The sequence below is a fragment of the Oncorhynchus kisutch genome, linkage group LG10, assembly GCF_002021735.2.
Source record: "Oncorhynchus kisutch isolate 150728-3 linkage group LG10, Okis_V2, whole genome shotgun sequence".
In the NCBI taxonomy this organism is placed as follows: domain Eukaryota; kingdom Metazoa; phylum Chordata; class Actinopteri; order Salmoniformes; family Salmonidae; genus Oncorhynchus; species Oncorhynchus kisutch.
The window spans coordinates 45,939,803-45,951,977 of NC_034183.2; the positions used below are offsets into that span (position 1 = coordinate 45,939,803).

At 44.4% G+C, this 12,175-nt stretch overlaps 1 protein-coding gene across 1 annotated transcript; it reads left to right on the top strand.

Moving 5' to 3' along the window:
• The first annotated feature begins 222 nt into the window (after window positions 1-222).
• On the top strand, window positions 223-11,785 carry LOC109898221 (fructose-bisphosphate aldolase A). Its single transcript, XM_020493107.2, has 8 exons — window positions 223-584; window positions 4,035-4,153; window positions 7,016-7,279; window positions 7,515-7,675; window positions 8,023-8,106; window positions 8,609-8,783; window positions 9,142-9,341; window positions 11,172-11,785. The coding sequence occupies exons 2-8, from the start codon at window positions 4,042-4,044 to the stop codon at window positions 11,265-11,267; spliced, it is 1,092 nt and encodes a 363-aa protein (XP_020348696.1). The 5' UTR covers window positions 223-584; window positions 4,035-4,041; the 3' UTR covers window positions 11,268-11,785.
• Window positions 11,786-12,175: the final 390 nt, after the last annotated feature.

Genomic DNA, 12,175 nt, shown 5'->3' on the forward strand with positions numbered 1-12,175 from the left:
CTTATGCCATGTAAACTATCATCGTCATGAACAGTCTCATGCCAAATCTGCAGCAACAGTTGATGTTGATAAAGTCTCTGAGGTTTCAGTTGAATAGGTTTATTCATTCATAGCAGGTCTAGATTGAGGATAATTCCGCATCTATGGTGCAGTCGTGACTCACTGCGGCACCACTGCAATGCCTTTCTGCTGTATATAAGGGGCACGTATAGAGCATGCATTATGCACGTGAGATCCGTCACGTACATTATCACAAACCCTTCCACCCCGTTATTCCCAAAACACGCCTTCTTTCTTTTCCGGTACTCAAAATGATGTGAGCCAACCACTGTCCCAGAAAAAAAGCGTTTTCTCCGGACTATGGATAGAATGATATGTCAATCTTTCATAGTGCATTTTGATTGGACAGTCTCTGTACGTGGTCTGAGGCAAGGCTCTCTTTTTCGTCACTGGCCTTCCCCTGTCACTTGACGTTTAACAATACTAGACATCCTCCTTCATTGCCTGATATTGCAACAGAACGCATCGCTTCCTCCTCAGACCCGTACAGCTTTTGCTCTATTATCTATTGCGCAGATAAACTGGTAAGTTTTTTCCCATCAACTAATCCTTAGTTATGATAGATGATGTCATTTTCAGCAGACATTACTGTATTATTATATTTATAAGCCTCAAGCTGAATATGTAATACATACGTATGTATAAATATGATGTATGAATGATGTCGTATTTTATGTCTGTAGTTGTTTAAGTATTACAATAACGTGTGACTTCCTATCGGCAACTCCCAATGTATTACAAGGTCATACGGATGCAATGGCAAGGACAGACGCGGAAGTAACGCTTGCTACTAATTCACAGGGGATGTAATAACGCGCATATTATGTAAACTGTTCATAGCGCGCAAATAAATCCAGAAATATCACACAAGCGCTTGCCAAAAGACGATCAGAACATCGTCTACACGCCTACATCAACGGATGCCAAAAGCGAATCCCTCACGTACGCACGGCATGTGAAAAATCTATAGAGCGCAACGCACTGGCTATAAGGGAAGATTTGGATGTATAATGAGATTTCAAACGAGTGTCATGTCGGTTTTCACGGTTGAAATGCTCACCAACATATTTGAGAGGCTTTTGTTTGAGAAATCATACGCTCTCCTCCGATGGCGCACATAGGCAGACCAAGGTTATATTGGAGTCTCATCGTGATAACTAGCCTGGACAGCTGCTAGTGGGTTATATCTACTCTATCGTCTGGGGTTTTTAATACCCTCGTGTCCCTCGGCGACAAGTTCGTAGTAGGCCTATTTCACCTTTTTTTCGCCTTCTCGCCATTAAATTTAGTTAAGAACGAAATTGAAGCCTTTTCAGCCATGTACTAACCGGTCGCAGGGGTGTGTATCACCGGAAGTGGCTTTATACAGGGGGTGGCCACGGCTACTTCAGGCGGTCCATAGACCATGACAGAAAACGTGTGTGTAACCCTAACCTGGCATCCAAGGAGCATGAATGAATCCTATGATTGCTGATTAGAGGTAGAAGTGATAATTCACTTGACCCGGAGTTCTTCAATGTGGCAGATAGTGTGGTCCAAAAAGGTTACTTCACTAGAATTCTTTAACTTACTATGAATAGTCGGTGTCTCTACCTTGGCAGCTCAATTTATTTCTCTCTCTCACACACACACACACACACACACTATACTCACATACTGGAGAGACTTGGGTCACTCTGTTTTCATGAATATACAATCTGGGTCTGAACATCCAAAATATTTTCAGAAAATAAAGCTCAAGCACCAAAGAGATAAGATAGCATTTGTGTGTTACATACATTGCAGTTTATTTACAAAACATTTAATTGAAAAAAAACACTGCAATTTGGCATACCAGGTATCAAGCAGAAATGGATTTGAAAAATAAAAGTAATTTGGGTGCAGGTTTTAATCATGACCAGAGGGACCGCCTAAGTACCAAATTATCCTAGGTAGATTTAAAACAGCATAATTCTGCAGTTCTGGTGAGAACTGGCAAAATGTTTCACAAACTCATCCATTTTGAGGGAGCGTACTCACCTTGACTCAACACTGAGGATTCCGAGGTGACTTAACCCGTCATCAACCATCGTTGTCCTAAGGTGGGTTTTAATCCGTTTTAAAGCTGAGAAACTTCTCTCGCAAGAAGCACTACTGACTGGTGTAACAACACACATCTTACAAAGTCTAAATAGCTCATGGAAGACCTGTATCAAGTAGAGGTCGACCTCTACTTGATACATCTAATACATTAACATAACACCAGAACCATTAGTGTATAATCAAAATAAAAATGCCACAGCCATCAAAATAAGAACACACATCAATCAACATTTTAAAGTGAGGCTTAATCTGACAAAATCATCTATTACAAGCTGAAGCTTAACTTAAATTCTGAACTGGGCATATGACTGACTGCCTGGTAGATGCTCTGACCTGGTGGTGGTAGACTGGGTCCTTGTGAAGTCTGACCACACTGACTCTGGCTAGCCTCAGGTAGGGAGGTGCTCTGGGGTCCGGTGGTGGTAGACTGGGTCCTTGTGAAGTCTGACCACACAGACTCTGACTAGCCTCAGGTAGGGAGCTGCTCTGGGTTCCGGTGGTGATGCAAGGGCTGGGGTCTGTTTGCACCTGATCTGCCTGTTTGTGCTGCTTTGAAAATAAGTCTGATATCTCTCCCTTTCTTTTCATGTTTAATTGACCCAATGCAAAAATAAGACGGTCTACATCTAAGCATCCCACATTTTAGTCCAATCTCAATCTTAATTACAAATCCCCATTATCATAACTGTACCTTACAAATCAACTACCAGTATAAGTTACCAGTCAGATCAGGGCTAGCCCTGCTCTGCAGTAAGTAACTTAGCTAGCTATCATTTCATACACCTTTACGATAGCAATCAGGCTATCTGCAAATGGTGGTGATCTTTTAAGTAACGTTAACCGATTTATAATAACAATTGTTCATTTTGAGTTCAAGTACGAAAATCTGAGATAATGGATTTCAAATTGCTGAATGTTAACTTGCTGAACACTGACAGATGTAGCCTACTAGTTATCCCACATGAGCTAAACATTCATATACTGTAACTTACGACACTGCACTGTATATGCGTGTATTACTAGCACAGATGTAAACATAATGTTTGGCTAAATTGGGAACCGATCTCTCTTATCTGATTAACTGTCTGTTAATGGAGCCAAAGGTCTAACATTAACTTACACAGCGACTCAACGTTCGTAAAGGTTGTTCAGGAAACCTAAACCTGATGCTAAACCTTAAAACTTACTTCAAATATGATGCTTTCGCCAATCGCGAAAAAAGCTTGTGGAGCTGTAGATATATTCTCTCTTCTTCTGTATGTTCTTCTTATTCTTATTCTTCTGTATCTCGCAACCAATGTTAATATTCACTCTTCCTCGTCCTCGATTTGAAAAAGTCAAAATAAATGCTTCTTTCAACAAGAGGTGAAATGAGATGTCAATCAGCATCAAACTGCCAGTAGCTAATTACATTTTGGGGTGGCACCCGGGGTGGCCAATCAGATGTCAGGGGTGTCCAGTGCCACCCCGGACACCCCTCTGGCTCCGCATGTGATTACCGGCTATGCACGTCAAGCTCAGAAGATAGTCGAGATCTATAAAGCGCACTAATGGCTGTCATGCTACATGATAACCGCTTGGAATAGACACTAAGCTAGCGAGGGCTGTCAAGAATGTCAGTATGGTTATGATTACCAATGTTAATCTATTTATTTAACATAATACACATAGGTGATTTAGTAGCATAGGCCCAGGCCTATACCTTATGATGCTGCTATGACAGTTGATTGAGTCAGTGGCAATAAACCGTCCATGCTACAAACACTGCATCTATGATTTCTCTCCCTCCATGTCTCCCTCATTCATACCCCTCTCTCCTTCACTTCCCCCTCAATCCCAACTCCCCTCTCACTTTTGCACTCTCTCTCTCTCTCTGTCTCTCTCTCTCTCAGTAACACAATGCCTCACTCATTCCCATTCCTCTCTACGGAGCAGAAGAAGGAGCTCAGTGATATTGCTCAGAAGATCGTTGCTCCCGGCAAAGGAATCCTTGCTGCCGATGAGTCCACAGGTAGAGGACTGCCGATGAGTTCACACACACAGATCAGATCACCCTCTAAACACACTCATACATGGCATATCAAAGATATGGCGTGTAGAATGGCGCCGGAGGGGATGACTGACGTTTTACATGCTCCTAACCAACTGTGCTATTTTGTTAGTTTTTCCCCGTTGTTTGTAACTTATTTTGTACATAATGTTGCTGCTACCGTCTCTTAGGACCGAAAATAACTTCTGGACATCAGAACAGCGATTACTCAACTCAAACTGGAAGAGCCCAACGTGAAGGATATACTGCTGTCTTGGGAATGGGCCCAAATTTGCGTGAAGAAAAGAGGGACGAAAGGGGAGTGCAGGTCGGGCTGCCATCTGAGAATTCGTAGGCGAGTGAGTAAACTCACACTGCCATCCGTTCTATTGGCCAACGTGCAATCATTGGAAAATAAAATGGATGACCTACGATCAAGATTATACTACCAACGACACATTAAAACTGTAATATCTTATGTTTCACTGAGTCGTGGCGACGACACGGATAATATAGAGCTGGCGGGATTTTCCATGCACTGGCAGGACAGAGAAGCTACGTCTGGTAAGACGAGGGGCGGGGTGTGTGTCTATTTGTCAATAACAGCTGGTGCGCGATGTCTAATATTAAAGAAGTCCCAAAGTATTGCTTGCCTGAGGTAGAGTACCTTATGATAAGCTGTAGACCACACTATCTACCAAGAGGGTTCTCATCTACATTATTCGCAGCCGTCTATTTACCACCACAAACCGATATGGGCACTAAGACCGCAATCAACCAGCTGTATAAGGCCATGAGCAAACAAGAAAATGCTCGTCCAGAAGCGGCAATCCTAGTGGACGGGGACTTTAATGCAGGCAAACTTAAATCCATTTTACCTCATTTCTACCAGCATGTCACATGTACAACCCAGAAGAAATAAAACTATAGACCACCTTTACTCCACACACAGAGATGCATACAAAGCTCTCCCCCGCCCTCCATTTGGAAAATCTGACCATAATTATATCCTCCTGATTCCTGCTTATAATCAAAAACTAAAGCAGGAAGTACCAGTGACTCGCTCAATATGGAAGTGGTCAGATGACGCGGATGCTACGCTACATGACTGTTTTGCTAGCACAGACTGGAATATGTTCCGGGATTCATCAAATGGCATTGAGGAGTATACCACCTCGGTCATCGGCTTCATCAATAAGTGCTGCCGCTTTCAAGGAGCGGGACACTAATCCGGATGCTTATTAGAAATCCGCTATGCCCTCAGACGAACCATCAAACAAGCAAAGCATCTACAGGATTAAGATTGAATCCTACTACACCGGCTCTGACGCTTGTCGGATGTGGAAGGGCTTGAAAACTATTATGGACTACAAAGAGAAACCCAGCCGCGAGCTGTCCATTGACGCGAGCCTACCAGATGAGCTAAATCTTGTTTTATGCTCGCTAAGAGGCAAGCAACACTGACGCATGCATGAGAGCATCAGCTGTTATGGACGACTGTGTGATACCGCTCTCGGTAGCTGATGTGAGCAAGACCTTTAAACAGGTCAACATTCATAAAGCCGCGGGGCCAGGCGGATTACCAGGACGTGGACTCAAAGAATGCACAGATCAACTGGCAAGTGTCTTCACTGACATTTTCAACCTCTCCCTGACCAAATCTGTAATACCTACATGTTTCAAGCAGACCATCATAGTCCCTGTGCCCAAGGAAGCGAAGGTAACCTGCCTAAATGATTACCGCCCCGTAGCACACACATCAGTAGCCATGAAGTGTTTTGAAAGTCTGGTCATGGCGTACATCAACAGCATCCTCCCGGATACCTTAGACCCACTCCAATTCGCATACCGCCCCAACAGATCCACAGATTACATAATCTCAGCACCCTGGGACTAAACACCTCCCTCTGCAACTGGATCCTGGACTTCCTGACGGGCCGCCCACAGGTGGTAAGGGTAGGCAACAACACGTCTGCTACGCTGATCCTCAACACTGGGGGCCCTCAGGGGTGTGTGCTTAGTCCCCTCCAGTATTCCCTGTTCACCCACGACTGCGTGGCAGAACACGACTCCAACACCATCATTAAGTTTGCTGACGACACAACAGGTCACCAACAATGATGAGACAGCCTATAGGGAGGAGGTCAGAGACCTGGCAGTGTGGTGCCAGGACAACAACCTCTCCCTCAATGTGAGGAAGACAAAAGAGCTGATCGTGGACAACAGGAAAAGGCGGGCCGAACAGGAATTGCCCGTAGAGCTCCGAGACAGGACTGTGTCGCGGCACAGATCTGGGGAAGGGTGGAGATGGGAGAACCTTCCAGAAGGACAACCATCTCTGCAGCACTCCACCAATCAGGCCTTTATGATAGAGTGGCCAGACGGAAGCCACTCCTCAATATAAGGCACATAACAGCCTGCTTAGATTTTGCCAAAATGCACCTAAAGGATTCTCAAACTATGAGATACAAAATTCTCTGGTCTAATGAAACTAAGATTGCGTGCCTTTCCAAATAATGTCCAATCAATTGAATTTACCACCGGTGGACTCCAATCAAGTTGTAGAAACATCTCAAGGATGAGCAATGAAAACTGGATGCACCTGAGCTCAATTTCGAGTCTCATAGCAAAGGGTCTATTTATGTAAATAAGGTACTTCTAAAAACCTGATTTGCTTTGTCATTGTGGAATATTGTGTGTAGTTTGATGATGATTTAAAAATATATATATATTTTAGAAGAAGGCTGTAACGTAACAAAATAACAAAAAGGGAAGGGGTCTGAATATATAAATATTTTACATTTATATATATTAATATTTAACCCCATTCCAACCCACCTGTAGGCAGCGTGGCCAAGCGCTTCCAAAGCATCAACGCTGAGAACACCGAGGAGAACCGCCGTCTTTACCGCCAGCTCCTCTTCACGGCCGACCGCGTAGAGCCATGCATCGGCGGAGTCATCTTCTTCCATGAGACCCTGTACCAGAAGACAGACGACGGCAAGCTGTTCCCTCAGCTCATCAAGGAGAGAGACATGGTGGTGGGCATCAAGGTGGACAAAGGTGTCGTCCCCCTGGCCGGGACCAACGGAGAGACCACCACTCAGGGTGAGAGACAACAGTGGGCCGGGGCTAAGTAACCTTTGACCTCTAGTATTGAGCTCAACTTTGCTACGTATGCAGATTTTATTCAAGGGATGGTTTGAAGAGTGAAACTGGAACAAAATGTCGAGTCATGTTTATTTCATAATGTTACACATATCCATCCCCTCTCTTTCCCTCCTCTCTCTCTCTGCCTGTCTGTCTCGCTCTCTCTGTATGTCTCTCGGTCTCTCTCCCTCAGGTCTGGATGGGCTGTACGAGCGGTGTGCCCAGTACAAAAAGGACGGAGCTGACTTTGCTAAGTGGCGTTGTGTGCTGAAGATCACTGACACCACCCCCTCAGAGCTAGCCATCAAGGAGAATGCCAACGTGCTGGCCCGCTACGCCAGTATCTGCCAGATGGTGAGACACACACACACACACATAAAGAGCAAGAAACATACATTGAACATGTGGGAACATATTGGCACACATAAAATTAGTTTGCACACACTTGGCCATTCCCCACTCAATCTCCACAATTGTATTATTTCTATTATAAATGTTTCACATCTCTGCTTCAAAAAACAATATCACCACAATAATGATTTATCAAGGAGTTGTAGTTATTTTAGCCATATTAGCTCGAGTGACTAGTAGCCAAATCCGGTGCCATTGATATGCCGGGCACAGACACCCCGACCAATAAAGTTTTATTGTCTGTTCTGTAGTCATGACGCTGGTTGCCATGCTTCTGTGCCCTTCCCTAGCATGGCATCGTGCCCATCGTGGAGCCCGAGATCCTGCCAGACGGAGACCATGACCTGAAGCGCTGCCAGTATGTTACTGAGAAGGTGAGGGATCGCACCGACTAACAGAAAAACAATGGCTAGCTTCCAATGGCTATTCTAGCATGCCACTTAAAATGCATGTCTGCTTCCTTCTAAGTAGGCTGTGTTTACAAAGGCAGCCCAATTCGGATCTTTATCCCACAAATTGGTCTTTTGACCAATCACATCAGATCTTTTCACATTAGATCTTGTTCAAAAGACCAATTAGTGAAAAAAAGGTCAGAATTGGGCTGTCTGTGTAAATGCAAGTGTGCTAGTGTGGGTGTTGGAATAGAGCGTACTTAGTTTAGGTAGGATAGGAACACTCATTAGATCAATCAGTCATTCAATCAATCAATTTCAACATCTCTAACTATTTCTGTCTGTCTCATCCCTATTTCTTCTATTTCCTTTCTTTGTCTCTCTCTCTTTCTCTCTCTGTCTCCTTGTCTCTCTCTCTCGCTCTCTGTCCCCTGTCTTTCCTTCTTTCACTTTCTCTTTCTCTCTCCCCCTTGCTCCCCCCCAGGTTCTGGCTGCAGTGTATAAGGCTTTGTCTGACCACCATGTATACCTGGAGGGCACCCTGCTGAAGCCCAACATGGTCACCCCAGGACACTCCTGCTCCCAAAAGTACAGCAACCAGGAGATAGCCATGGCAACTGTCACCGCCCTGCGCCGCACCGTGCCCCCGGCTGTGCCTGGTGAGAAGGAGAAATGTATAGAAATATGGACACACACATGCATGCACGCACGTGTAGCACACTTACTCCTCAGCTAGCTTTTGAGGGGTGCAACCTGTAGAGATGCTTGAGGGAGGATGCTCACGTGTGTTTGTGTGGCAGAGGTTCTGGTTTCGAGCCAGGTATGTGCCGAATCGGGAGGAAGTGGTACTCACTAAGCAAGCAGCATGACGTCCTTTACACACGCACACACGCACTCACTCAATCCACTTTCCACACACATGCACACACACACAACCCTCCTCCCCCACACACATCCACTCCCCCTCTCTTATCTTACCCTTCCTCTCCCTGTCTCCCTGCCTCCATCCTTCCCCAGGCATCACCTTCCTGTCTGGCGGCCAGTCTGAGGAGGAGGCCTCCATCAACCTGAATGCCATGAACCAGTGTCCCCTTCACCGGCCCTGGGCCATCACCTTCTCCTACGGCCGCGCCCTGCAGGCCTCCGCCCTCAAGGCCTGGGGAGGCAAGCCAGAGAACGGCAAGGCCTGCCAGGAGGAGTTCATCAAGAGAGCCCTGGTATGACCCACACAGAGAGAAGAACATGAGGGAGGGAGGGAGATACGATGGGTGGCATTGAGAACTGGGTTCAAATAGTAGTATTTGTTTTCTTTCAAATACTTTGATTGAGCGTTTCATTGAGCCTGCCTGCCGTGAGTGCCCGGGGTTTGTACTTTCGGAATTATTACATTTCTTGCATTGCACCAGGCTATCAAAGTGTTCCTAGATTCACTTTTAACCATGATAACTCAAGTGACCCTAATGCAGCACAGCTGTCAACATTCTCAGAGTCAGGTGAAGGCATTTATATAGTAAGCCTGATGATACCTTGTGCATAGTTCAACAGTTCAACAGTAGCAGTGAATACAAACTGAAATACATGGGCATTACGTCACAAGCTTCTTATAATTATTGCGACCCTATGTGATAACAAACTACAGCAGGACTATTCAACTAGCATCCGGTTTATACTTTTATAATGAGCCTTTGATCAATTATTTTAATGTTTTTTAAGGAGTGGGGCATTCCCACTCCTTGTGTATTTTTCTTTATTGGGGTTAGAGACAGTGAGAGAAAGACAGGAAAGATTGTAAAGAGGTTTGTGCCACAAAGGCGTGGGCCGGATTTGGATCCATGCCAACACAGTAAATATGTGTCCCTAACCACTAGACCACCTCAGGCCACCCCTTTGATAAATTCTGAACATGAATTTAAAACATCCAAAAGAATATATGACGTTTAGTGCCAAAATGAGCCCTCTGTCGATATTCTCCAGTAGGAGAATCTGTTTTCCTGTAGTCCCACCCAGTAAGTGCTGTCAATTAATATCCCCCAACATATAGCCAATCAGAGCTGGCAGTGCCACCGCACGAACATCGCTTGTTTCGTAGTCATCATGATCTACTTTTACATAATGATGTTAGGTGGCTAAGCAAGGGTAATGCTCTCAAGAGAGTATGTGAGCTTAGGTAGGAGATAGTTTCTTTTTTCCGTGATTGCCGCCACAAGAAAGCCAACACAAATCTAGCAAAAATTCTTGATAGGCGGTTCGTAGCAAAGGTTTGTTTTTTGAGTGATCTGCAATCACTTGATTGGACTTAATTTGGTACTACAAGGGAGGGATAAAACAGTTAATGACATGATTGAAAAAATTACTGCTTATTAAAATAAATTGTTATTTTCTCCTCTGATTTGAGCCCAAACTAAATGCTCCATTTCCCTACACTCAGTGTTCAAATTGAGCAGAATGTCATCTGTCGGGTAGCAAGAGCATGCAGCTCAAACAACTGGTTGTCCCATGAAGCAGCTTACAGGAGAACAACAGCGGTAGAGTAGTTCAATTTAAACTAGTTTTTCATCATTCATAAAAAGAATGCATCACTGATTCGTATTTCCTGCGACTTTCTGAAGAAGTAACGCCTTTTTGTAACGCCTGCTTGTGTTGTGTAGCCAGTTAGAATGCCAAAATAGTTATTTTTAAGGCTTTTCCCAAAAACCTTCCCAATTAAATGTTGACTCCAAAGTAGGCCTACCTGACAGAATGATATCATGATGGTTTGTAGCCTATAAATCTGGTGGTCATTTTTTTTTTGCAAACTCTGGACTACAGTCTGGACAGCCCTGGACTACAGTCTTTAGGATAAGGTGACAGGTCCTAGTAAAGTATAATCCTAATAAAGTAATGCCATGTGGTGTCTACCGAATGTTCCTATAACAATGAGATAGCAAGAGCTAAGGCTCCATGTGTGGGGAGACAGAGGGTCTGTACTAATCGTTGCCTTTTATCCCTTCCACTTTCTCTCTCACACCATCTCTTTCTCCATCTTACTTTCTTCTCTCTCTCTACAGAACAACAGCAAGGCCTGTCAGGGCAAGTATGTTTCCTCCGGAGACAAGGGCGCCGCCGGCGGAGAATCCCTCTATGTGGCCAACCACGCCTATTAAGTATGGACCCACCCCTTTCAATATCAAACCAGACCCACACTATCCACTCAGCTGATACAGTTCTGTCCCGACCCTGCCCCCTTCATGGGCCTATTCCTGTTACTCTTTTCTTCCCAAAACTCTTCCCCTCTTCCACTTTTTTTTTTGTTGCTTTGGGATTGTGATGTCACTGTTATGTCATTGTGTAGTTCAGGAAAGTTGTGTGTTTTGTCACTTTTTTTTATTTTAGCACTCAAACATCTCCCCCGAGAGAAGAATCTGTGATCCTCTGCCCATAGTCATTCCCCATTCACTGCTGAGCTTGAGAGTTCCAGCTCTTTGTCCCCCCCCACTGCTTACATGCTCCTCCTCCCCAGACTGCCCCTCCTGATTCAGTGTTGTCATCTTGATGATTCCTAAGTACATGTGCCTTCTTCTCTCGACTGAAAAAAACACTAGAGGAAGACCTTTTAGAGTATATTATTAATGTTTGATATTCTACACACTGGAAATAGAAATAAAGAATCATATTCACTAAATGCACTTTTGTGATATCCTGTTTTGGGTTCGGGCAGACTGCCTGCTCTAAAGAGACTGCTAGGTGGGGGTGTAACTACTATTATATGTGACAGCAGGGTCAGAAAATGCTTGTGGATTCACAGCATGACATGCTGAAGCCATAAAAACATGAAAAAGAACGATGCACATTCGTCTAAGGAATACAGTAATATTGTAGATGCCAACTGACCGGCAATGAATGTCACATTTGAACAGTCACAAAATATCAGCCTCACACTGACAGCAGTTAAAACAACAGACTCACACACAGGTTGATTCTTTCAGAGTTGACTCAATAATTATTGCAGTATGAATAGTCACAGTCAAGAAGTCACACTCACAATCAGTACCAATATGCTGCCTTTAAAAGG